General features: G+C 39.7%; 1 protein-coding gene across 2 annotated transcripts in view; it reads left to right on the forward strand.

The window, feature by feature from the left end:
• The window catches only part of Tmlhe (trimethyllysine hydroxylase, epsilon), a 120,392-nt gene that overhangs the window by 29,504 nt on the left and 64,250 nt on the right, over positions 1-26,638 (forward strand). The window contains exon 2 of one of the 2 annotated variants that reach the window (XM_028785264.1): positions 21,356-21,537. The exons of the other annotated variant lie outside the window; for it this stretch is intronic. Within the exon in view, the coding sequence (XP_028641097.1) occupies positions 21,357-21,537 (181 nt within the window). The 5' untranslated portion in view covers position 21,356. The remainder of the gene's footprint in view (positions 1-21,355; positions 21,538-26,638) is intronic. 2 annotated transcript variants of the gene reach the window in all.

Raw genomic sequence — 26,638 nt, forward strand, 5'->3', positions numbered from 1 at the left:
ATATATATATATATATATATATATATATATATATATATATATATATAAATAAAATGGATGATCTCTGTTTCAAATTACCTATTGTAGACATGTAAATAACAAAGCTAATTCTGAATATTCTGGAATATATTTAGCAGTTTCTATATGCAAAACAACTCTTTCTGCATATTGAGAGTCATGAACCATATTTAGAGGTTCTGGAAAGTCTAACAGAACCATGAGAATAGCTTGTAGTTCTGAATTTTGAACTGAAGCATATGGTCTCTGAACTACTTTTTATATTTCCTGACTTATAACCTGCCATTCAAGATTTATTGCCATCTGTATAAAAGGTAGGAGCTTTAGAAATTGGTGTTACTCTCACTATATGAGGAAGAATCCAATTAGCTCTTTTTATAAACTGAAGTTACTTGCTCTTAGGGTATTTGTTATTGATTTCTCCCCCCCCCCCCCCCAAATTACTTACTGCAAGCTCTTTGCCAGTCCTCATTGATTACTCATAATGAGATAATTTCAACATTAGAAAAGGCACTAGAGTCTCTGCTTGCTGTGTTCCTGCTAATTGACAAAGTCTTATTTTCCCTTTCACAATCAAGTCAGAAAACTTTTCCATATAGGTTTTTAATTTTTTGCTCTATTTATGTGCTAAAAATATCCATTGTAAGATAGTATCTTCTCTCTGCATAAGAATTCCTGTGGGAGAAGACAAAATAACTAAAATACAATCAAGCTTTGGATACAACCAATCGATCCACATGTGTGTCCTTTTTGCTACTAGAGCCAATTCTCTTTCAGTTTTAGCTGATCATTTTCTTGGACTATTTAAGCCGGAATCACTTTGTAAGGTTTGAAATAAATTACTTAGTTCTTGAGTAATTAATTCAGTTGTGGGCTGTAGCCAATGAATATCTCCAAGTAATTTTTGAAAATCATTAAGAGTTTATAATTCGTCACTTTATAAGCCGAACTTATAAAAAAGATCTTATATCCTAGGTAATTAAAAGAATCTCTTCTGTGTATTTTTAGGAGTAATTTGCAATCTACAACAAGGCAAAATTCACTTTACTTCAGAAAACATTTTTTCTCAGGTATCTCCATCTGAATCTGCCAACAAGATATCATCCATATATGATAAATTATAGATTGAAGAAACTGTTTATTAATTATTTATAATAGCTGTTGTACAAAATATTGACACAAGATGGGACTGTTTAACATTCCTTGTGGCAAGACCCTCTGTTGGTACCTCTTAGTTGGTTTTTCATTGGTTAATGTGGACAAGGTGAAAGCAAATCTTTATCTTGTTTCTCAAGGAACATTGAACAAAAGCAATCTTTTAAATCAATCACTATAATAGGCCATGCCTTGGATAACAAAGAAGTTAAAGGGAATCCAGTTGTAAGGAATCTATGGGATGATTACTTTAATTGCTCTCAGATCTGTCTGCATCCTCCATTTTCCAGATTTCTTTTTAAATTACAAATATAGAATTTGAAGGGCTGGTGGACTCTTTTATATGTTGAGGATCCAGATGCTCTTGAAGGAGCTGTTCTAGTGCCTGTGACTGTTGTTTATTTAAGGCTCACTGCTCTACTCAAAATGTTTATCAGTTAACCATTTTAATAGTAGGGCAGTTGGTACTCTATCAGCAGTAACCTGCCCTATAAATTTGGAGAACCAATTTTTGCACTGCTTATGAACAGCCTTAACAGTTTGTAAGTTTGTGATAACATTTTTCAGTACCTTTATCCAGAATATCTCCTATTTTATGGCTTATCTCTGAAGTTGGAGGAATGCTAATCTGTGCTTCCTATTGCTGCAATAGATCTCTTCCCCATAGATTCATGGCTATATCTGCCACATATGGTCTTAACCTTCCTACCTGGCCTTCTCTTCCTATACATTTAATCTGTTTTAGAGTTTGTTTTACCTGAGACAATGTCCTAATCTCTAGGAGCTATGTAGATACCTTTTGAATTGGCCAAGCTGGATTCCAGGAATCTTGTGAAATTATTGTTACATATGCTCCAGTATCCACTAGGCCATCAATCTCAATTCCATCTCATTGTAATTTCAACTTTGGTCTCTTATCATGTGTATCAGTTTGCCAAAATACCTGTTTTCTTGTATCTTCAGAATCTCATTTTAGCTATTGGAGCTGCTCTATCTCTGTTAAATAGTTAAGTTTTGAGCAGTACTGTTTGTCCTTTCAGGCTTTATACTTTTTTTAAAATTGTAGTTCTCTAGAACAGTTTCTTCTTGGCCAACAGGAATGAATGCTTCATGTTGTTTTTTTCAGGGCCTGAGCAAAACCCCTTAGGCAGTTTTCCCACAGTAAGGAGTTGCCTTGAATATCTCTGGATGGTTTACATTTATAAACCCTGTCCACTTCTTTCACTCAGACATTCTGAGTTCTCATACCTTTTGCAATTGCCTGTCCAGTCACAACTGAGTTGTAAGCATTAGATCTAATATCTGCAGTAGTGTTAATCAAATTGTAAAGGTCTAATGGCCTTTTTGCATTCAGCAGTTAGCATTCTCAGAAGGTAAAAATTCAATTAAGATTTCTCTAGCATCTAGCTCTGATATTGCTCTATTTAGAACTGAAGTTAATCTTTGTAAAAAGTCAGTGAAAGAGTCTTCTGAATCCTGGGTTATCTTTGTAAATGATTCAGATAATTTTCCCTGTTGTTCAACCTTGTCCCAAGAATTTAAAGCTACTATATGATGGCATCATTAAACAGAATCTGTACTCTTAATTCAGCATATTGACTTTCACCTAGCAATTTGTCCTTGACAATATTAATGCCTCTAGTCTGATTACATTCCTCCATAACTGGAGCCTCATCTCTCCACCATGTTAGCCATTGTGGTTGAGGGCCAAGTTTTAAGATAGCTGACATCAAATCTTTCCAATCTTTTGGATTTATACAAATTTGTGTGGCCTAGTTATTAAGCATCTCTTTTATATAAGGATAATGTATGTCATAAGCCATTACTGCTTCTTCAAGTATTTTTAGATCTAGCATCTCTATGGGCTACCACCCAAATTATTCATGACCTTGTGGATTTCTCTCATCTGGAGCTACTTCTTACTCTAACTGGAAAAAATCTTTGTGGATTTTCTAATGGGCTTGAACTGCCACCTTTTGATCTTATTATAAGCTGGTGCTGTACGCTTCAGACTGGATTTTCTGACTTAGCTTGAGAAAACTCTATATTCTGATTTAAATTTCCCTCTAATTCTTATTTATTTACTTATTTTACTTATTCATTTTATATCCTGCTCACTACCCCCTCCTGGTTACCTCCCCAATACACACACAATCTTTCACCCATTATCCCCTTCTCTTCTGAGTGGGAAGGGGCCTCCTGGGTATACCCCCACCCCGGGACTTCAAGTCTCTACAAGGCTAGAGGCTTCTACTAGGCAAGGCAGTCAAGCTAGTAGAATATATCTCACTACAGGCAACAGCTTTTGGGATACACCCCACTCCAATTGTTTGGAACCCACATGAAGACCAAGCTGCACATCTGCTACATATATGTGGGGAGGCCTAGGTCCATCCCATCTATGTTCTTTGGTTGGTGGTTCAGACCCTGAGAGCCCTAAGGGCCAGGTTAGTTGATTCTGTTGGTCTTCCTATGGAGATCCTGTTCCCTTTGGGGCTTATAATCCTTCCTATTCATCCATAACAGTCCCCAAGCTTCATCTCCTGTTTGGTTGTAGGTGTCTGTATATATCTGAGTCAGCTGCTGGGTGGAGCCTCTCAGAGGACAATATGCTCCTGTCTGCAGGCATAACGGAGTATCATTAATAGTGTTAGGGATTGGTGCTTGTCCATGGGATGGGTCTCAATTTGGGACAACCATTGATTGGCCATTTGCTCAGTCTCTGCTGCATCCCCTGCCCCCATGCCTGCATTTCTTGGAGACAGGATACATTTAGGGTCAAAAGTTTTGTGAGTGGGTTGGTGCCTCCATTGCTCTACTGGGTTTCTTGCCTGCTACAGGAGGTGGTCTTTTTAGGTTCCATATCCCTTACTACTGTGAGTCACAACTAAGATCACCCTTATTGTTTCTTGAGTGCTTCCCTTATCACAGTTCTCTATCTCGTACTAGAGATGGCCCCACCTCCCCACCCCCGTCAGTTGCAGATTTTCATGCATTCTCATAGCCATCTGTCCATCTCTCTTGTTCTTCCCCATGAACCTAAAGCCAATCATTCTTTCCCCCATCCCCTCTCCCACCCAATTCCCTCCCTCCATCTGCCTCTTATGGCTATTTTATTCCCCATTCTAAGTAAAATTCAAGCATCCTCACTTGTGCCTTCCTTCTTGTTTAGTTAGCTTTTGGGGGTCTGTGAAGCTTCTGTAAGGCAAAGGAAACTATCAATAGGACAGAACGGTAGCCTACCAATTGGAAAAGGTTCTTCACCAACCCTACATCTGACAGCAGGGAAATATCTAAAATTTACAACAAACCTCAAGAAGTTAGACAATAACATCCTAAATAACCCAATTAAAAACTGGGGCTAAACAGAGAATTCTCAAGAGGAATCTCCAATGGCCGAGAAGCACTTAAATGTTCAACATCCTTAGTCATCAGGGAAATGCAACTCAAAACAGCTTCAAGGTTCCATCTTACACCCACCAGAATGGCTATTATCAAAAATTCAAGAGATAGCACATGTTGGCAAGGATGTGGATATGGATGCTGGTGGCAGTGCAAACTTTGTACAACCACTTTGGAAATGAATTTGGGGGTTTCTCAGGAAAGTGGCAATAGTTCTACCTCAAGACCCAGCTATACCACTCCCAGGTTTATACCAAAAAGATGTTCCACCATACCACAAGGACATGTGCTCCACTATGTTCATTGCAGCCTTATTCATAATACCCAGAAGCTAGAAACAATCCAGATGTCCCTCAACCAAAGAATGGATACAGAAAATGTGGCTCATTTACATAATGGAATACTATTCAGCTATTAAAAACAAGAACATCATGAGTTTTGCAGGTAAATGGATGGAACTGGAAAATATCCTGAGTGAGGTAACCCAGACCCAAAAGGACGTGCATGGTTTATATTTATAAAATACAGAATACCCATGCTGCACTCCACAGGATCCTCTAATTTTTGTTCTATCACTTGTAACCTAGTATTACATCTCTGTCCTCTCTTTTCTTTAGCACCTAAGCATATTACCAAACATTTTTACTTATTTCCCTTTTACCATTTTCAAATCTTATATTTATTTTTGTACCTAGGTTTTTATAAACTCTTATCTTCTGGAGATTCTCAGTCTTCAGTCCTTATGGAGGCCAGGGGTCCACTACAAGCTTCTCAGTCTGTGCCTAGCTTCCGCTACCTGCAACCATTCTTTGCCATGTGGGCTAAAACTTAAAGAGGTTGTGATGCCCTCAGCAGCTGACAGTATGAGAATGGCCAGTCCTGCCTTGCTGTTCACTGTCTTGTGGGGCCAGTAAGACTTTAGCTGCCCCACTCATGGAGCAGCAAGCCTGCCGCCACAGAGCAGTGCACTGTCATAGGATATCATTGCTGCCCCACCACTACTATGGCTTCTATGCCTGGCTTTCTGCCCCACATTGGTACACCAAGTGCAGCGGTACTTTCCCAGACCCACCAGAGGTATAAATAACAACACAGAGGCTTTTTAGTATTTTAAAGGTTAGTCCTTTAGCTAGGACAGTCTCTGGTAGCAGTAGTTTTGCTACCCTTCTTTGGCTCCCAGCAGGTCACAGGCTTCCAGCCACCTGCCCAGGAACTCTTTGGATCCAAGAATGAAAGGTGTGTGTGTGTGCACACACACACACACACTCACACTCACACACACACACACACACACACACGTCAGTTAATTTTAATATGCTGTGACTAGCTCAAGGCTAGGCAGTTCTGATCCTCCACCTGCTACCCCAGGTGCAATCAGGGGAGTGGCTAGTGGCCACTTACGTGAATTCTTTTGTGGCTTGTTGGCTGTCACTCCTGCAGCTCTAAATCTGATCCATCTCTCACCACATCATGGTGATTCTCTGTCTGTTCCTCTCTCCTGTGCCCTAGCCTGCACAAATCTAAGGGTCCCACTCTGTTTCCCTTTGCCCAGCTATTAGCCACTGGCATCTTTATTGATGAATCAAAAACCAACTAGGAACAAAGACCTTGAGCATTTGGGCACGCAGATTCCCAATTAAATCAAAGCATTAGAACCAGTCCCCATCAGTTACCTGTCCAGTTTAACCCAACTAATCCTGGCACTGTATCTACCATGTGGCTACATCTACCTCTCTGCTCTGCCTTGGTCTGTCCATTCACCTCTGTGTCCACTGGCAAATTTCCCATATCATATTTCTTCTCCCAGCATTTCCCTTTGTATCTGTCTCTCTCTGTGTATCTGTCTCTCTGTCTCTCAGAAGTTCTGCTGTCCACTTCCTGCCTAGCCATTGGCTGTCAAGTCTTTATTATAGTCAATCAGATATAATTCTAGATTATGTCTAGGCTAGTGAGAAAAGGGGAATATTTACAAAATATGAGGCCAACAGTACCAAGATCCTACCAGCATTTCACTCTCTGTCAATACAGAGTTAACAATTTAAAATATAGAGCTACACCTTCTCAGAATATAAAAAGATCACCCCAACAGGTTAGTGCTCTGTTTAAGAATTTTTCTCTTGTGCCAATTTATTCAAGGTCGTTTCCTACTTTCTCTTCTATCAGGTTCAGTACATCTGGTTTTATATAGAGGTCTTTAATCCATTTGGACTTGAGTTTTGTGCAGGGTGATAAATATGGATCTATTTGAAGTCTTGTACATGCAGGCACCTAGTTAGTCCAGCACCATTTCTTGAAGATGCTTTCTTTTTTTTCCACTTTACATTTCTGGCTTCTTTATCAAAAATCAGATGTCCATAGGTATGTGAATTTATTTATGGATCTTTAATTTGATTTCATTGATCCACCTGTCTGTTTTTATGCCAATACCATGATGTTTTTATTACTATTACTCTATAGTACAGTTTGAAGTCAAGGATGGTGATACCTCTGTAAGTTCTTTTATTGTTCAGGATTGTTTTAGCTATCCTGGATCTTTTGATTTTCCATTTGAAGTTGAATATTGCTCTTTCAAGATCTGTAAAGAATTGTGTTGGAATTTTTATGGGTGTAACTTTAATTTTTTAGAATGTATGTTTAACGATATTTCTTAAATGTTTGAACCTCTCTTTTAGCCCACCACCCACCAGAGGTCTTGGGAAAGAATGGATATGGGGGAAATGGACCTGTTTCGAAAGGTTCTTTGGAACAACTATCATATGTGTTTTCTGGAAATTGGCAGTTTAGTTCTTAGGTTAATAGCAGCAACTTGATCAATTTGTAAACACTTTACAGATATATCGGTAGTCTAGTTTGGTAAAGTTGGGTTAGCAATAGTGGTGACATGACCTAACAGAGACTGTGAGAAAAAACATACACGCGCAGGGTGCGAGGGGGCGTGGCTCAGGCCGCCCGAGGACTGCTGCAACGGTAGAGTCCTGGAGCACTGACAGAGGTGGCCTGTGGGGACACAGCAGTGTAGGAGACCCACAGACCAGGGCGGGCCCCTGGCGGCAGCATGCCTGTCCTTGAGGCTTTTCCCGTGGCGGAGGTTCACACGTATTCGAGAAAATCCAAGGTTCCAGAAGACACGTGGAGTGGGTTTCCAAGGAGTAGCTTTATTATCCATGACAGGAAATTTGGATCTGAATGTGGATGTGTGCCCTCCCACCAAATGCCAGGAGGAGCTCTCTTATATGAGGAGTGGGAAAGAGGAGGGACTAGGGAGAGGATAACTTAATTAACTATGGCCCCCGGCCTTTAGATAACTCATTAATATGTAAATCTCTCCAGGCAGAGGTCTGTTAGTCATGCCCTCTACCTGTGTCTTACGTGACTGACTGTACAGGTTAAATGGAGATGAGACTGCGTGTCAGGGCCCTGGGTTCTGGGGGTGTGGCAAAATACCTGCAGTCTCGGGGTTCCAGGCCCGTGCCAATCCAAGATGTCTACAGCCCGACAAGAGACAGTCAGGCCTCAGCCTCAGCACAAGTCAGCAAGAGGAATCATGAGGAATGCCAGAAGTTCTCATTTGTGCCTCTCTCAGAGAAGCAAAGATTGGCAAAGACACAAGACCCACAGGTGTTATACAGCTAGCTCTATAAGCAAGCCTAGCTCAACCTCCATTGGTCCAGTCCTATTTATACCCTCCAAACATTACATGTCTTGCATGTGTCTTGCCTCAACACATGTCTTGTTGACATATCTCTGTCAATCAGCCCAAGTCTGAGAAAACACCAAGAAACCATAGCACACTACTAGAAAGTTTTTGGTGCGGTTCTTTCTATGGAGTCCCAAGAAATGTAGCTCAACTCCGAAATGTAAGGCAGACCAATACATTTGTGTTGTTAGCAGAGAATCCTTCATCACTCAACCCTTCACATTCTTGTTTTAGGAGAACATCCTTTTACCTGTGTCCACTTCAGCTAAATTGTTTTTCCCGTTTGCCCCAGCAAAACACCATCTAACCAACTTTTAAAAGAACCCTTAAATTTCTACTTTCAGATGAGAATCTCATTGAATCTGTATATTGGTTTTAGTAAGATGGACGTTTTTACTATGTTAATCCTACCAATACATAAGCATGGGAGAGCCTACCATCTTCTGATATCTTATTCATTTTCTTTCTTCAAAGTCTTGAAGTTCGTGCCATACAGATCTTTCACTTGCTTGGTTAGAATTACACCAAAATATTTTATATTATTTGTGGCTACTGTGAATGGAATTTTTTTCCATGATTTTTTTTCTCAGGCCATTTATTGTTTGTATATAGGAGGGCTACTGGTATTTTTTGAGTTAATTTTGTATTCAGCCACCTCACTGAAGGTGTTTATCAGCTGGTAAAATCCCTGGTAGAATTTTTGGGGTCACTTATATATACTGTCATATCATCTGCAAATAGCCATACTTTGACTTCTTCCTTTCCAATTTGTATTCCCTTGGTTTCCTTTAATTGGTTTATTGCTATAGCTAAAACTTCAAGTACTATGTTGAATAGACATGGAGAGACTGGGCAGCCTTGTCTTGCCCGTGATCTTAGTGGTTATGATGGTTTAAATATGTTTGGCCCTGGGCTGGAGAGATGGCTCAGTGGATAAGAGCACTGACTGCACTTCCAGAGGTCCTGAGTTCAAATCCCAGCAACCACATGGTGGCTCATAACCATCTGTAATGAGATCTGATGCCCTCTTCTGGTGTCTCTGAAGACAGCAACAGTGTATTCATATATAATAAATAAATAAATATTTTTTAAAAATCTGATTTAAAAAAATATGTTTGGCCCATGGGAAGTGGCACAATTTGGAGGTGTAGCCTTGTTGGAGGAATTGTGTCACTGTGGGAGTGGGCTTTGAGATCCTATGCTCAGCCTCTGCCCAGTGCAGAAGAGAACTTCTGACTGGCTGCCTGTGGAAGCCAGTCTTCTCCTGGCTGCCTTCAGATCAAGATAGAGAACTCTTGCCTCCTGGAGCACCATGTTGGCCTGCATGATATCATGCTTCCTTCCATGATGATAATGAACTGAACCTCTGCACCTGTAAGCCTGCCCCAATTAAATGTTTTCTTTTAGAAAAGTTGCCTTGGTCATGGTGTCTCTTCACAATAAAACCTAACTAGGTCAGTAGGATTGCTTTAAGTTTCTCTTCATTTAATTTGATGTTAGCTTGCTCTGTGTTCCCTTTATTATGCTTAGATATGTACCTTGTATCCTTAATCTTTCCAAGACTTTTGTCATAAAGGGTTGTTGGATTTTGTCAGGCTTTTTCAGTATCTAATGAAAAAGTCCTATGCTTTTTTTCTTTCAGTTTTTTATATAATGGATTATATTTGACAGATTCTTATATGTTGAACCATCCCTACATCTCTGGGATGAAGTCCACCTGGTTATGGTGGATGATTTTTTTTTTTAGATTTATTTACTTTATTTATAAGTACACTGTAGCTGTCTTCAGACACACCAGAAGAGGGCATCGAATCTCATTACGGATAGTTGTGAGCCACCATGTGGTTGCTGGGATTTGAACTCAGGACCTCTGGAAGAGCAGTCAGTGCTCTTAACCACTGAGCCATCTCTCCAGCCCCGGATGATTTTTTTTTGATGTATTCTTGGATTAGGTTGTGAGTATTTTATTATTTTTCATCAATGTTCATGAGAAAAATTTTCTTTCTTTGTTGAGTCTGTGTGGTTTGGGTATCAGGGCCTCATAAAATGAATTAGGCAATGTTTCTTCTGTACTTATTTTGTGAAATAATTTGAGGAGTATTGTTCTCAGCTCTTCTTTGAAAGTCTGATATAATTTTGCAATAAAACCATCTGTTCATGGTGGGCTCTTTTGGTTGGGAGACTTAATGAGTGCTTCTATTTCCTTAGGAGTTATAGGTCTATTTAATTTTTTATCTGATCTTGATTTAACTTTGATGAGTGATATCTGTTGAGGAAATTGTCTGTTTCCTTTATATTTTACAATTTTGTTGAGTACAGGCTTTTGAAGTAAGATTTGATTCTTTGGATTTTGTCTGTGTTTGATATGTCCCCCTTTTATTTCTGATGTTTTAAATTTTGTATACTGACTTTCTGCCTTTTAGATAGTTTGTCTAAGGGTTTGTCTATCTTGTTGATTTTCTCAAAGAATAAGATTTTTGGTTTTGTTGATTTTTTGTATTGTTCTCTTTGTTTATATTTATTGATTTCAGCTGAATTTATTTCCTGCCTTCTACTCCTCTTGCATGTGATTGCTTCTTTTTGTTCTAGAGCTTTCAGATTTGCTACTAAGCTACTAGTATGAGAACTCTCTAATTTCTTTAAGAAAACACTTAATGATATGAACTTTTCTCTTATCATTGCTTTCATTATGCCCCATAAGTTTGGGTATACTGTGTCTTCATTTTCCCTTGAATTCTAGATAGTATTTAATTTCTTTATTTCTTCCTTGACCCAGTGGTCATTCAGTAAAGAGTTTTCCAGTTTCCATTTATTTGTAGGCTTTCTGTTGTTTCTGTTGTTGTTGTTGTTGTTGTTGAAATACAGCTTTAATCCATGGTGGTCTGATAAGATATAGGAACTTTGATTTGCTTTGTGCCCAAGTATATGGTCAATTTGGAGAAGGTTCAATAAAGTGCTGAGAAAAAGGTATATTCTTTTGTGCTTGGGTGAAATATTCTGTAGATATCTGTTAAGTCCATTTGCATCATAACATCTGTTCATTTTATTATTTCTCTGTTTACGTTCTGTTGGGATGACCTGTCTATTGGTGAGAGTGGAGTGCTGGAGTCTTCTACTATTTAACGTGTGGGTTTCAATCTGTGAATTAAGCTTTAGTAATGTTTCTTTTATGAATGTGGATGCCCTTGCATTTGGGGCATAGATATTCAGAACTGAGACATCATCTTGGTGCATTTTTAATTTAATGAGTATGAAGTGGTTTTCCTCATGATGTGGAAATTAAGTGCTCTTTGGAAAGTCAGTTGGTTTTGGATGGTCTTTTGTTGGGGCACGTGAAGGAGTGTTTTCCTAAAGTGGACACAGGTAAAAGGCTAAGACTGATTCATAAAGGAACATTTTGCTGAAGAACACACAGGATAAAATATGTTCTGCTAAAACAAACATGTGAAAGGACACGTGATGAAGGACTCTTCATTAACGACACACATGTATTGGTTCACCTTACATTGTGTAGTTGAGCTTCATTGTCGGGACTCCATAGAGAGAAATACAACGAAAAACTTCAGGTAGTGTGTTATAATTTCTTGTTGGGCTGATTGGCAGAGTGATGTCAGCTGAGACAGACAAACATGTTGAGAGAAGACACGTGCTGAGACAAGACCCATGGAGGACACGTGATATTAGAGGGAATATAAAAAGGACTCAACAGACAGTGGTGGAGGCTAAGCTTGGCTTGTTTATAGAAATAGCATCCATAGGTGATCACTTCTACAAGAGAGGCACAACCAAGTGTTCCTGTTGGTCTAGGGCCCTCCAGCTGACTTGTGTTGAGGCTGAGGCCTGTCTCTACTACATAGTGTCCCCACCCCACCCCCACCCCACCAGAACTCCCCATTCCCTGAGGCCTCAAGTATCTCCAGGGTTAGGTGTGTCTTCTCGCTGAGGCCAGACCAGGCAGTCCTCTGCTGTGTACATATCAGGGGCCTTGGACCAGCTAGTATATGATTGGTGGCTCAGTGTCTGAGAGATCTTGGGGGTCTGGGTTAGTTTAGACTGCTGGTCTTCCTATGGTGTTATCCTCCTCCTCAGCTTCTTCTAGCCTTTCCCTAATTCAGCCACAGGAATCCCAGACTTCAGTCTATTGGTTGGGTGTATCTGCATCTGTCTCAGTCAGCTGCTTGCTGGGTCTCTCAGAGGACAGCCATGCTAGCTAGGCTCCTGTCTGTAAGCACACCATAGCATCATTAATAGTGTTAGACCTTGGAGCCTCCCGTTGAGATGGATCCCAAGTTGGGCTGGTCACTGGACCTCCTTTCCCTCAGTTTCTTCTCCATTTTTGTCACTGCAGTTCTTTTAGATAGGATCAATTCTGGGTCAGAGTTTTTGACTGGGGGATGGCAACCCCATTCCTCCACTTGATGCCCTGTCTTTCTACTGGAGGTGGACTCTACAAGTTCCCTCTTTCCACTGATGGGCATTTCCTCTAACGTCCCTCCCTCTGAGTCCTGAGAGTCTTCACCTCCCAGGTCTCTGGTACATTCTAGAGGGTACCCCCCACTGTCTACCTCTCTGAGGTTGCATATTTCTATTCATTCTGCTGGCTCTCAGGGCTCCAGTCCTGTCCCCCCACCCCAATACCTGATCATGATTTCATTTTCCCCTCCCCCATCCCTCTCACCCAGATCCCTCCCTCCCTTTGCCTCCTATGATTGCTTTCTTCTCCCTCCCAAGTGGGATTGAAGCATCTTCACTTGGGCCCTGCAGCTTGTTAGCCTTCTCGAGTTCTGTGGATTGTATCCTGGGTATTCTGCTAATATCCACTTATTAGTGAATACATACTATACATGTCCTTCTGGGTTTCAGTTACCTCACTCAGGATGATATTTTCTAGTTTCATCCATTTGCCTACAAAACTCAGGATGTCTTTTGTTTTCTTTTCTTTTGTTTTTGTTTTTTTAATTATTGGATATTTTATCTACATTTCAGATGTTATCCCCTTTCCCCATCCCCCCCCCCAGAAACCCCTTATCCCATCCTCCCTCCTCCTATTTCTATGAGAGTGTGCCCCCACACATCCACACACTCCCACTTCCCCGCCCTCGAATTCCCACCCCTACTGGGGCATCCAGCCTTCCTGGGGGATCTCCTCTCCCACTGATGCCCAACAAGGTCATCCTCTACTACATATACAGCTGGAGGCATGGGTCCCTCCATGTGTGTTCCCAGAGTAGCTGTTTAGACCCTGAGAACTCTGGTTGATTGGTATTGTCACTCTCCCCATGGGGCAGCAAGCCCCCTTCAGTCTTTTCTCTAACTCCTCCATTGGGGACCCAGTGATCAGTTCAATGGTTAGCTGTGAGCATCTGCCTCTATATATGTCAGGCTTTGGCTGAGCATCTCAGGAGACAGGTATATCAGGCTCCTGTCAGCATGCACTTCCTGGCATCCACAACAGTGGACCAAGGACTTGGAAATGGGCTGCTTGGCAGGAATATGACATTGGCCAAGGACAAGGAAGTGGGCTTCAGGCAGGAATCTGACATTAGACTAGAAAAAAGAACTAATTTCTGGCAGGAGTGTAAATATTAGGCTAGAACAAGGGAATAGGCTTCAGACATGAAAAAGACTTTGGGCTAGGACAGGGAAGTTGGCTCAGATATTTTGGTCATCCTGATAAGCCCTTAGAAACAGTGATCATGGGAGTGTTTATGGAATTGTTTATTGCCTTGCTTGTTCTTTGACTATTTGTGTTTATTGTCTTGCTTGTTCCTTGACTATTTGTATCTATTGTACTGCTAGTTCCTCAAACCTAGAACTGACCTTAATACTTGCCTGTAATTAAAATGGTATAAAAACAAAAATGAGGGGGATGGGATAGGTGGTTTCTAGGGAAGGGAAATGGGGAAAGAGATCATAGAAACAGAGTGGGGTGTTGAAGTCTCCCACGATTTTAGGGTGGGATTCAATGTGTACTTTGAGTTTTAGTAATGTTTCTTTTATGAATTTGGGTTGCCCTTGCGAGTTCATCTTGGTGAATTTTTCTTTTGATGAGTATGAAGTTATCTCTTGATAACTTTTGGTTGAAAGTCTATTTTATTGGATATTAGAATGGCAACTCCCACATTTTTCTTGAGACCATTTGCTTGAAAGACTTTTTTTCAGCCTTTTACTCTGAGATAGTAACTTTGTCAATGAGATGTGTTTCTTGTATGCAGCAAAAGTATGGACCCTGCTTGCATATCCAGTTTGTTTGCTTATTTCTTTTGATTGGTGAATTGTGTCCATTGATGTTGAGATATTAAAACAGATGATTGTTAGGTCCTGTTATGTTTGTTGTTATAGGTGGTATTATGTGCATGTGATTCTCTCCTTTTGTTTTTGTTGTCAGATGATTAATTTTTTGTTTTTTATTTGGTGTAGGTACCCTCCTTGTGTTGGAGTTTTTCTTCTAGTATCCTTAATTTGTTTTTGTCATCAAATATTTTGGTTTCTCCATATATGTTGTTGAGAGTCTTTCAGGGTATAGTAGCCTAGGTTGGCTTTTGTGTTCTCTTAGCATCTTCATGACCTCTGTCCAGGCTCTTCTGGCTTTTTCTGTCTGCTGAGAAGTCTGGTATAATTCTGATAGGTCTGCCTTCATATGTTACTTGGACTTTTCCCCTTACAACTTTTAATATCCTTTCTTTGTTCTGTGCATTTAGTATTTTGATTATTATGTGACAAGAGGATTTTCTTTTCTGGTCCAATCTCTTTGAAGTTCTGTAGGCTTGTTGTACATTTATGGCCAACTCTTTCTTTAGGTTGGGGAAGTTTTCTTCTATGATTTTGTTGAAGACATTTTCAGGTCCTTTGAGCTAGGAATCTTTGCTCTCCTCTATTCCTATCATTCTTAGGTTTGGTCTTTTCATTGTGTCCTGGATTTCCTGGATGTGTTGGGTTAGGCGTATTTTATGTTTTGTATTTTCTTTGACCTTTGTGTCAATATCTTCTTAGGTATCTTCTACACCTGAGATTCTCTCTTCTATCTCTTGTGTTCTGTTGGTGATTCTTACATTTGTGATTCCTGACCTCTGTCCTAGTTTTTTCAATTCCAGTGTTTCCTCCATTTGTGTTTTCTTTATAGTTTCTATTCCCACTTTTAGGTCTTGGACTGATCTGTTCAATCTTTTCACCTGTTTTATTGTGTTTGCCTGTATTTAAGGGATTTATTTGTTTCCTCTTTAAGGGCTTATACCTGTTTACCTGTGTTTTCCTGTATTTCTTTCAGTGAGGTATTTATATCCTCCTTAAAGGACTCTATTATCTTCATGAGATAAGATTTTAGGTCATCTTTCTGATTTTCAGGTGTGTTGGTGTATCCAAGTCTTACTGTGGTAGGAGAACTGTGTTCTGATGATGCCAATGTATATTGGCTTCTGTTGCTTGCCTCTCACCATCTGCTTATCTCTGGTGTTATCTGATTTAGGTGTCTCTGCCTGGAGTCTGCCTCCTGTATCCCTGAGCTGCTGTAGGTCTCCTAGGAGACTTGTGGTCCTGGCTATAGCAGACCTCCTGTGAGGCCTTTAGACTGTGGATCTTCAGAGAGGCAGAGAAGCTGCTGATCTGTTGGCCTGTGTGTAACAGATCTTCTTGGAGGCCTTCAGACTGTGGGGTCTTTAGAGGAGTAGACAAGCTGGTGATATACACTGTTGGAAGGCACAGGACTAAAGGGAAGTGTAATTATTGGGGGGAGAGATTTTGGGGGGGGGTGATGGGTCCCAAGTCTGCTGGGCTCCTCAGTGTTTGGGAGAGTCCCTTATCTATTGCCCAGTATGCAGCAGAACTCCTGAGAGGCCTTCAGACTGTGGGGTCTTTAGAGGAGCAGACAAGCTGATATTCTGCCCTGGTAGAAGGTTTAGGCCCTTGTTTTTATTTTATGTGTGTGTTTTGCCTGCTTGTATGTCTGTGCACTGTGTACATGCAGTGGCATGCATGTACAGAGGCCAGAAGAGGGTATAAGATCCGTAGAACTGGAATCACAGATGATTGTGAGCTGTCATATATGTTCTGTTACTCCAATCCTGGTCCTACTGAGATATATTAACTACTGAACTAACTAGTCAGCCCCTAACTAAATATTTTTTAATAGTAATATTCTGAAATATTTTCTGGCATTTCTGCTATTTCATTATCTTCACTTTCAGTTCTTGAGGTACTCTAGAGGCTTGTCTTATTCCAAATCCTTTTGTGTTTCTTTGATATTTTGCACATCTGTTAAGATGGGTGTATCCTCCAGTTTCATTTCTTTTCTCTATTATTCTTTATTGTTTTGCTTATGATACCCACCACTATTCAGCATGGGGAAGCAGATAATATTATCACAATTATTTAACAACAATTTCAATATTTAAATGTAATAAAACATTTGTGTAGTTCACTTATATAACCAGTATGAATCAAAAGTAGAGAAGCCAGGATACTTCTAAGATATATGTAGTTTTAAGACTTTTTAAAGTAAAGGGTTTTTGTAGTAAGAATTTTGGAAGTTTGTTTTCTTTTAAAAACATAGAAATATTATATGTTTTTGTTTTAATCCCAGATGTGGGATATGGGGCTGCTTTGCCACAGGTGACTATGATTTGTCTCATGCTCTAGCAGGGGTATGGTTTTGCTAGCTGCAGATAGTTTCTGTAATTGTGTGATGTTTGGAAGTGTGGGAACTTTTCAGAGGGTATATAAATGCTAGGGCTCCGGAGAGTGGTTGTTGGTTGTTCAAGGGGATTGTTTGCAGCTTGTTAGTAGCTGTGGTCAAAGAAGAAACAAAAAGAAGAAGAAAGAAATTAGATCAGATCTCTCTCTTTCTCTCTTTCTCTCTCTCTCTCTCTCTCTCCCTCTCTCTCTCTCTCTCTCTCTCTCTCTCTCTCTCTCTCTCTCTCTCCACTCTCTCTGCTCTCTCCTTTCTCTCCTATCTACTGATAGGATGTGAAACTGGGGTCTGGGGGGTGAGATAAAGGGTGGGAAAAAGAACCCACAAAGTAGTAAAAGATCAGCTATAGATCCTAATAATTAAATAAAAAGAAGAAAGAATGAGTAAAGGGCAAATGAGGAGATACAGTAAGAATGAGAGGGAAAGCATATGTTAGAGGTATGAGAGGAAATGGAGAAAATACTATAAAATAAGTGCTGAAAAATAAGTCTTAAAAGCCCACTCAGTCAAGTTAAAAGTTAAAACACAATCATTAATTAAAATGTAAAACTGAAAATTAAGAAAAACAAAAATATGAAATAAAATAGTATGTCATCAGTTAATATTTCTTCTTTGGTGAAACTTGACCCTGCCTCCTGAATGCTGAGATGAAAGTTGCCATGCCACCACGCCCACCCTTGAGATAAGAAAGCAACCACAAATGGGGGAGGAGGGACCTGGGAGGGAAAAGGAATTGGGGGGGGGACAGAGAGGGGAATATGATCTTGTATTGGGGTGGGGGAACAGGACTAAAATACCTGAGGGCCAGCAGAAAGAATGGAAACATGCAACCTCGGGAGGTAGGAGGCGGAAGGGGGGGACCCTACAGAATGTACCAGAGACCTGGGAGGTGAGAGACTCTCAGGACTCAAAGGGAGGGACCTTAGATCAAATGCCCTACATTGGGGAGAGGGAATTTGTAGAGCCCACCTACAGCAGAAAGACAGGGCATCAAGTGAGGGATGGGGTTCCCATCCCACAGTCAAAACTCTGACCCATAATTGTTCCTGTTTGAAAGAACTGAAGGGATGGAAATGGAGAGGAGCCTGAGGAAAAGAAGGTCCAGTGACAGGCTCAAAGTGGGATCCAGCTCAAGGAGAGATCCCAAGGCCTGACACTATTACTGAGGCTATGGAACCCTTACAAAAAGGGACCTATCATGACTGCCCTCCTGAAAGACCCAACAAGCAGCTGAAAGAGTCAGATGCAGATATTTGCACCCAACCAATGGACAGAAGCTGCTGACTCCTGTCGTTGAATTAGGGGAAAGCTGGAAGAAGCTGAGGAGGAGGATCAGCAGTCTCAATTAACCTGGACCCCTGAGATCTCAGATACTGGACCACCAATCAGGCAGCATACACCAGTGGATATGAGGCCCCCTACAACATATACAGCAGAGGACTGCCGGGTCTGGGTTTAGTCAGAGAAGATGCACCTAATACTCAAGAGACTGGAGGCCCCAGGGAGTTTAGAGGTCTGGTGGGGTGGGGGTAGGGGTAGGGACATCCTCGTGGAGATAGGGGAGTGGGGAGGAGGTGTGGAATGTGGAACAGTTGGAGGGTGGACCAGGAGGGGAATAAAATCTGGAGTTCTAAATAAATAAATAAATAAATAAATAATTTTTAAAAATTTAAAGAAAATTGTAGGACCAAGTATAAATACTAAAACTCAGAAAGGAACTACATTAAATGAAAGCTTACTTGCTTCACATTACTTGCATACTGGATAGAAACAAAGAGGACCTAATAAATAGAAACTATCAAAATTGAATAATAGAAAAAATATGAAAAATGGTAACAAAGTTGAAGAAAATGGAATATAAAAGAAATATTAATAGCAAACAAAAATTCTAATGCAGATTCAGAGTCCCAGAAAGAAAAAAAAATTATCCACAAAGAAAACCACAGACTCCCTTTGGATTCTCTAGTAAATTCTGCTAAACATTGAAGGAAGAAATATGGGTGCTGAAGAGATAGATCAGTGATTTAATAGCACTGGCTTCCCTTTCAGAAGACCCACATGGCAGCTCACAGTCATCTACTTCAGACCTATAGGATTTGATGCCCTCTTTGGGCCACTATGGATGCTGCATACATGTGAACACAAAAATACATACAGATAAAATACCAATACATATACAATCAAAATAAATAAAATCTCAAAAAAAACTAAGGAAGAAACATTACCAATATTCTGCATAAGTTTTTAATAGAACTAGAGTGATAACACTTAATAATTTATTTTGTAAAATCAACGAAAATTTGATAAAATACCTGGTAAACATATGCCTTACATATCTCCCATGTTACACATACATTCATGCAGGTAGAATATTCATGCACATAAAATAAATACGTAAATCTAATATATATAATTGTTGAATAATATAAGAAGCCAAAATACAAGTTACAAAGTTTAGAATGGAAGATATAAATCTGTTATTGTTCATAGTTGTTATTCCTCATATAGGAAATCCTAAGAAATCTCCAAAATAGTTACTGGTACAAAAAAAATGATTGTAGCAAGGTCAAAATACAAAAATCTGTTGTGTTTTATGTATACTAACAACTACAAAGTTAAATTCCTAAATTCTCTCATAGTATCTCAAAAACTATTTAGGAATTAATTTAGTAAAAGTTGTGAGGGCTCCTAAGTCTAAGATAGAAGAGGCGTATCTGGTGAAGGTCTTATTGTTCTGTCATCACAAGGCAGAAGACATTATATAATGAAAAACCAATGAGAGAAATGGAAAGGGGGCAAAATTTCCCATTTTGTAAATAATCCAAATAATAATCCATTTTGTATTGGTTACTTTTCTCACTGTGACAAAATATCTGACAAAACAACTTTTAAAAGGAAAGATTTATTTTGGCTAATGGTTTAAGGTGATATATCCCATCATGATAGGGAAGGCCCAGCAACAGAAGCATCTATAGCTTTGGTGGCAGAAATAAGCAAGCAGAGATGAATTCTGGTGCTCATCAGGCTTTCTCTTTCTTTTCCTTTTATTCAGTCTGGGTATCCAGCCCAAGTTTAGTGTGAGTACTTTCTCTTCAATTAAACCTTTCTGGAAATGTCCTCGCAAGCATGTCTAAAAGTATGTCTCCTAGGTCATTAAATGTATATATCTCAAATATATTAATATCTGTTGGGTAAAATAAGAGTGAATGAATTTACAACTGCTTAAGAGTGAATTTTATGTTGTGCGATATATTTGAGTAAAAATTGAGCATTAGACTATGAGTTAGAATTTTTTTTTAAAGAGACAGAAAATATTTAACTCTTCAGAGATCACATATTAACTTCATCTGTATTCCTTGTTTATGTTTTCAACATATACATACATATATATATACACACGTATATACATATATATTCATATATATTCACACACACACAATATATGTGTGTGTGCGTGTGTGTGTGTGTATGTGTATGATGTTCCATTCCTCATTTATGGGACTCATCATACATAATACCTCTTTGAAGCAAGGTAAAAAATGAGAACAGTGAAGGAAATAAATATAAGCCGTAACTAAATCAGTAGAGGCCCTTCATCATTCTTCTTTTTGCTCTTACCCACAAAAGCTTAAGAAATTTAACTTTAGTCACGAGCTGCATAGCCTTTTATGTCAGAATGTTAAAAAAAATCACTAAATTCTTTTGAGTCTCCATATCAGCATAAAATTCAGTCCGTACTATCAAACAAACATGTAAATATATGTGTATATGAATATACAGAAGTCCACTCAAAACTAGCATTTTGTGTTTAGTAACTTTAGTACATATTTGTCAGATCACTAAATAGGTTCACATCAATAGCCATATAGACTTCTCTTGGTTATATGATGTGACAGCTATTCTTGGTTATGAACTTGACTATATCTGGAATGGACAACAATCCAGAAATGTGATTATCTGTGAGAGATATTCTGTTTGATTTGAAGTAGGTGAATCCACTTCTACTCTGGACCTTTGAGAAAGGAAGACACACCTCCAATCTAGGTCTGGGCCACACCTTCTACTGGAATCCTATATGAAGACAAGAAAGAAGGAATAGATAGATAGATAGATAGACAGACAGACAGACAGATAGTCATTCCATAAGTTCTGTGACTCTAGATATCCCTGACTAATACACATGGCTTTCTCTCTCTCTTTCCATATAACAAACTAATAACTTTTAAAATAAATTTTCTATCTGGTTTGTCTAATTGAGATCATTAAACCTGTTGTTTTTCAGTGTTCCTATGGCCTCATTGTTATATCATTACTCTACTCTCTCTTGTATTCTAGGATGTGGTACCATAAGTTGTTGTACTTGTTATATCATTACTCTACTCTCTCTTGTATTCTAGGATGTGGTACCATAAGTTGTTGTACCAACAAAGCAGGCTCCAGAACTTGATGAAGAGAGGAGACATAGCTCAAGGTCTTCATCTGTCCAACTTTAAAAGTTTATTTTCATTATCCATCTATTGGTGCCATACAGCTTCCAAATCTGTGGATTGTACTTGGCACCAACATGAAGATCATTTGGGTAAGAGATGTGTGAGGAAATATTTTTTTAATTGTGGTAAAAATAGATGACATAAAATATACCCTATCAACCATTTAAATATACAGCTCAATAGCATTAAATATGTTCATTTTGCTGTACAACAAAAAATTTTCTGTAGTCTGATCATGTTTCCAGTAGAGTTGGAATGGTATCTGGAGACTTATCTCCAAAACTATTGTAGAAATCACAAGAATAACAAAACACCAGACAACATTAAAATCCCAACTTAGGGATAACTCTATAGTTCTCCAGCCAAACCCCTTACCCTGTATCAGTCAAAAAAAGAAAGCCACAATATCCACAGGAAGGTGTTTAAAGCATATAGACCAGGAATATTACAACCTTAGACGGTATTACAAGGTGAAGGGTAGACATAGCTTTACCCCTTGTATTGATTCCTAAGGTTCCTGGAGGAATTTCAAAGTGTCAATTCTGAGTGTTTGTGAGAAAACTCCGAGAATACAAGAGTCTTATAGCCTCAGTTTCTTCCAAAGTATGCAGTTTGTTCTTGGAATTTGCTTTCTTGCCCCTCCTAGGTATAGTGGATAGGAATGAGTTTACTACAGACTTTGTGCCTCTATGGAAAAACATGTTTTGCCACATGCAGCATGTCCTTGTGATTGTATACTTTGGTAACTCTTCTTAATGTTCTCTTAGTTGCCAGCACTTTTTGGCTTGTTTCTTTGTTTCCTTGTATCACTTCTATCCTGGTTTCCATCATCACATATCCCTCTACATTGTTTTGAAGTCAGCCTCTCTGTATAGAGATCGAAATCATATCTTTTTAAGCTTAATTTTATGTGCAGTGACTGTTGATCTTCCAGTAATACATTTATTCTGTCTTATCAAGTTTCTTTCATCAATGCTTTGTAGTTTTGAATATACCAGTGCTACATTGTTGTTTAAATTCATTACTAAGTATTTTATTTTATTTTGAGAAGTAATATAAAAAGAAAATTTTTCTTGATTTTTTTTTGCAGTTAATTTTTTAGAGTATTTTTAAATTACTTTTTTGCTCATTCATTTTACATCCCACTCGCTGCCCCCCTCCTGACCACCCCCTCCCACAATGCTTTCTCTCTTCCCCCCTTCCTTTCTCCTTATAGCAGGTGGGGACCCCCTAAGGTATCCCTTCACCCTGGCACTTCAAGTCTCTGCAAGGCTAAGCACTTCCTCTCCCACTGAGGCCAGAAAAGGCAGCCCAGCAAGAAGACCATATCCCAGATACAGGCAAGAACTTTTGGGATAGCCCCCGCTCCAGTTGTTTGGGACCACATGAAGACCAAAATGCACATCTGCTACATATGTGTGGAGAGGTCTAGTTCCAGCCTGTGTATGTTCTTTAGTTGGTGGTTCAGACTCTGAGAGCCCCAAGGGACCAGGTTAGTTGACTGCTGGTCTTCCTATGGAGTTTCTATCCCCTCCTGGGCCTGCAATCCTTCCTCCTATTCTCCCATAGGAGTCCCCAAGCTCCATTCACTGTTTGGCTATCTATATCTGTCTGAGTCAGCTGCTGGGTGGAGCCTCTCATAGTAAAGCCATGCTAGACTCCTGTCTGCAAACATAAGAGTATCATTTATAGTGTCAGAGATTGGTGCTTGCTCATGGGATGGATCTCAAGTTGGACTAGTTATTGATTGGCCATTCGCTCAGTCTCTGCTCCATCTCTGTGCCTGCATTTCTTGTAGACAGGATACATTTGGAGTTGAAAGTTGTGTGGGTGGGTTGGTGTCCATTTTGTTCAACTGGGGTTCTTGCCTGCTACAGGAGGTGGCCGCTTCAGGCTCCATATCCTCAGTGTCACAGCTGAGGACACCTCCACTGATTCTTGGGTTCCTCCCTTATCCCAGTTCTCTCTCTTGTTCCAGTTTTATATTGAGATCCTTGATCCAGATGGACCTGAGTTTCATGCAGAGTGATAAATATGGATCTATTTTCATTCTTCTACATGTAGACATCCAGTTAGACCAGCACCATTTGGAGAAGATGCTTTCTTTCTTTCATCTTTTTTCAGATTTTTAAATTTATCAATTTTTTTCATTTTTTTATTTGATATTTTCTTTATTGACATTTCAAATGTTATCCCTTTCCCAATTCCCCCTGAAGCCCCCATCCAATCCCCCCTCCACTGCTTCTATAAGGGTGTTACCCCACCCACCCACTCCAACTTCCCCACCCTCAAATTCCCCTTCACTGGGACATCTAGCCTCCACAGGACCAAGGACCTCTCCTCCCATTGATGCCCAACAAGGCCATCCTCTGCTAAATATGCAGCTGGAGCCATGGAACCCTCCATGTGTATTCCTTGGTTGGTGGTTTAATCCCTGGGAGGTCTAGGGGAGTCTGGTTAGTTGATATTGTTGTTCTTCCTATGGGGTTGCAAACCCCTTCAACTCCTTCAGTCCTTTCTCTAACTCTTCCATTTGGGACCCCATTGGGACCCTGTGCTCAGGCCAATGGTTGGCTGCAAGCATATGCCTCTGTATTTATCAGTCTTTGGCAGAGCCTCTTAGGAGACAGCTATATCAGGCTCCTGTCACCATTCACTTCTTGGCAGCCATAATAGTGTCTAGGTTTGGTGACTGTATATGGGATAGATGCCCAGGTGGAGCAGTCTTTGCATGGCCTTTCCGTCAGTCTCTGCTCCACACTTTGTCTCTGTATTTCCTCCCATGAGTATTTTGTTCCCCTTCATAAGAAGAACCGAAGCACCCACACTTTGGTCTTCCTTCTTCTTGAACTTCATGTGGTCTGTGAATTGTGTCTTGGATAGTCCAAGCATTTAAGCTAATATCCATTTATCAGTGAGTACATACCATGGGTGTTCTTTCTACTTCCATCCATCTGCCTAAGAATTTCATGAAGTCATTGTTTTTAATAGCTGAGTAATAGTCCATTGTGTAAATGTACCATATTTTCTGTATCCATTCCTCTGTTGAAGGACATCTGGCTTCTTTCCAGCTTCTGGCTATTATAAATAAGGCTGCTATGAACATAGTGGAGCATGTGTCCTTGTTATATGTTGGAGCATCTTCTGGGTATATGCCCAGGAGTAGTATAGCTGGGTCCTCAGGTAGCACTATGTTCAATTTTCTGAGGAACCACCAGACTGATTTCCAAAATCGTTGTATCAACTTGCAATCCCACCAACAATGGAGGAGTGTTCCTCTTTCTCCACATCCTCACCAGCATCTGCTGTCACCTGAGTTTTTAATCTTAGCCATTCTGACCCATTCTGCTAGTTATAAGGTGGAATCTTAGTGTCATTTTGTTTTCCATTTCCCTGATGACTAAGAACATTGAACATTTCTTCAAGTGCTTTTAAGACTTGAGATTTGAGATTCCTTTGATGAGAATTCTATTTAGTTCTATACCCCATTTTTCAATGAGTTATTTGGTTTGTTGGTATCTAACTTCTTGATTTCTTTAAATATTTTAGATATTATCCCTTTGTCAGATGTAAGGTTGGTTAAAATCTTTTCACAATATTTGGCTGTTGTTTTGTTCTAATGACAGTGTCCTTTGACTTACAGAAGCTTTTCAGTTCCCTGAGATCCCATTCATCAATTGTTGATCTTATTGCCTGAACCATTGGTGTTCTGTTCGGGAAATTGTCTCCTATACTGACAAGTTCAGAGCTATTCCTCACTTTCTGTTCTAATTAGATTTATTATATCTGGTTGCTGCCTCTGCCTACTGCCAACCTCGCAGTTTCATATCACAATACTCAGTAACCCAGTAGAATCATAACTTTTAATTTTTTTTCCTTTTTTTATTAGATATTTTATTTATTCACATTTCAGATGTCATCCCCTTTCCCCATTTCTCCTTCCTCGAACCTCATATCCTATCCCCCCTCCTCCTTTTTGCTTTTATACCATCTTAATTACATGCAAGTATTAAGGTCAGTTCTAGGTTGAGAGTCTAACAATACAATAGATGCAAATAGTCAAGGAACAAGCAAGACAATAAACACAAACAGTCAAAGAACAAACAAGGCATTAAACACAATTCTGTGAACACTCCTGTGATTACTGTTTCTAAAGGCTTATCAGGATGACAAAAATATCTGAGACAACTTCCCAGTCCTAGCCCAAAGTCATTTTCATGTCCGAAGCCTACTTGCTTGTTCTAGCCTAAAATTTAGATTCCTATCTGAAAGTACTTCTTTTTCTAGCCTAAGATTTAGATTCCTGCCTGAAATTACTTCTTTGTTCTAATATCAGATTCCTGCCTGAAGCCTACTTCCTTGTTCTTGGCCAATGTCATATTCCTGCCGAACAGTCCATTTCCTTGTCCTTGGCCAATGTCAGATTCTTGTCAAGCAGTCCCCAAAGCGCTCTACCTCTCCCCCTTTTTTATTTCATTAACAAGACTGAGCCTGTCTTAGCTCATTCTATTAAGAATACCTTCCTTACCCATTGTGGAATATACATTATCAAAAGCAATGCCCTTCTGTCTTAGGTTGGTAAAGGTCTGTGCAGAATCTTACTCATCCTTGGTTTGTCAGCCTGTTAATTTAATAACTCTGTCTGGGGGTCTATTTTGAGGTTCAAGCCATGTACTTTGGCTGCCAACATGTTGATGTTGTTCAAGACAAGCTTTAACATGATGGGCAGGAATAAAAGTATTCCCAGGACAAAAAGGGCTAGTATGATCAAGCTATATAGGCCATTCTTGAACCTTGACCAAAATAGAAATACTGACCTCAGGCAATGAATAATCTTATCAGCAGTATCTACCACATCAATGCTCAGCAGAGCAGCATTCTTTAAATTCATAAGCTCCCTATGTAAAGTTAAAACATCCAGAGAGGTGTTAGAATTATGCCAAGTGTCTTTAAACTTCTTCGTAATTATAATGACTACCACTGTAAATTTTAGAACTAACATGAATCCAGTGGTATTTGGCATGACACTCAAGATGGCTCCCTACCCTTTTTTTTAAATTTTTATTGGATGTTTTATTTACATTTCCTATGTTGTCCCCTTACCCCATCCCCCACCCTCCCAGGAACCCCCAATCCCCTCACCCCTCCTCCTTCTTCTCTGTGGATGTAACCTCTATCTACCCCCCCACT

Source organism: Grammomys surdaster, unplaced genomic scaffold, assembly GCF_004785775.1.
Source record: "Grammomys surdaster isolate TR1022 unplaced genomic scaffold, NIH_TR_1.0 125178, whole genome shotgun sequence".
NCBI classification, from domain to species: domain Eukaryota; kingdom Metazoa; phylum Chordata; class Mammalia; order Rodentia; family Muridae; genus Grammomys; species Grammomys surdaster.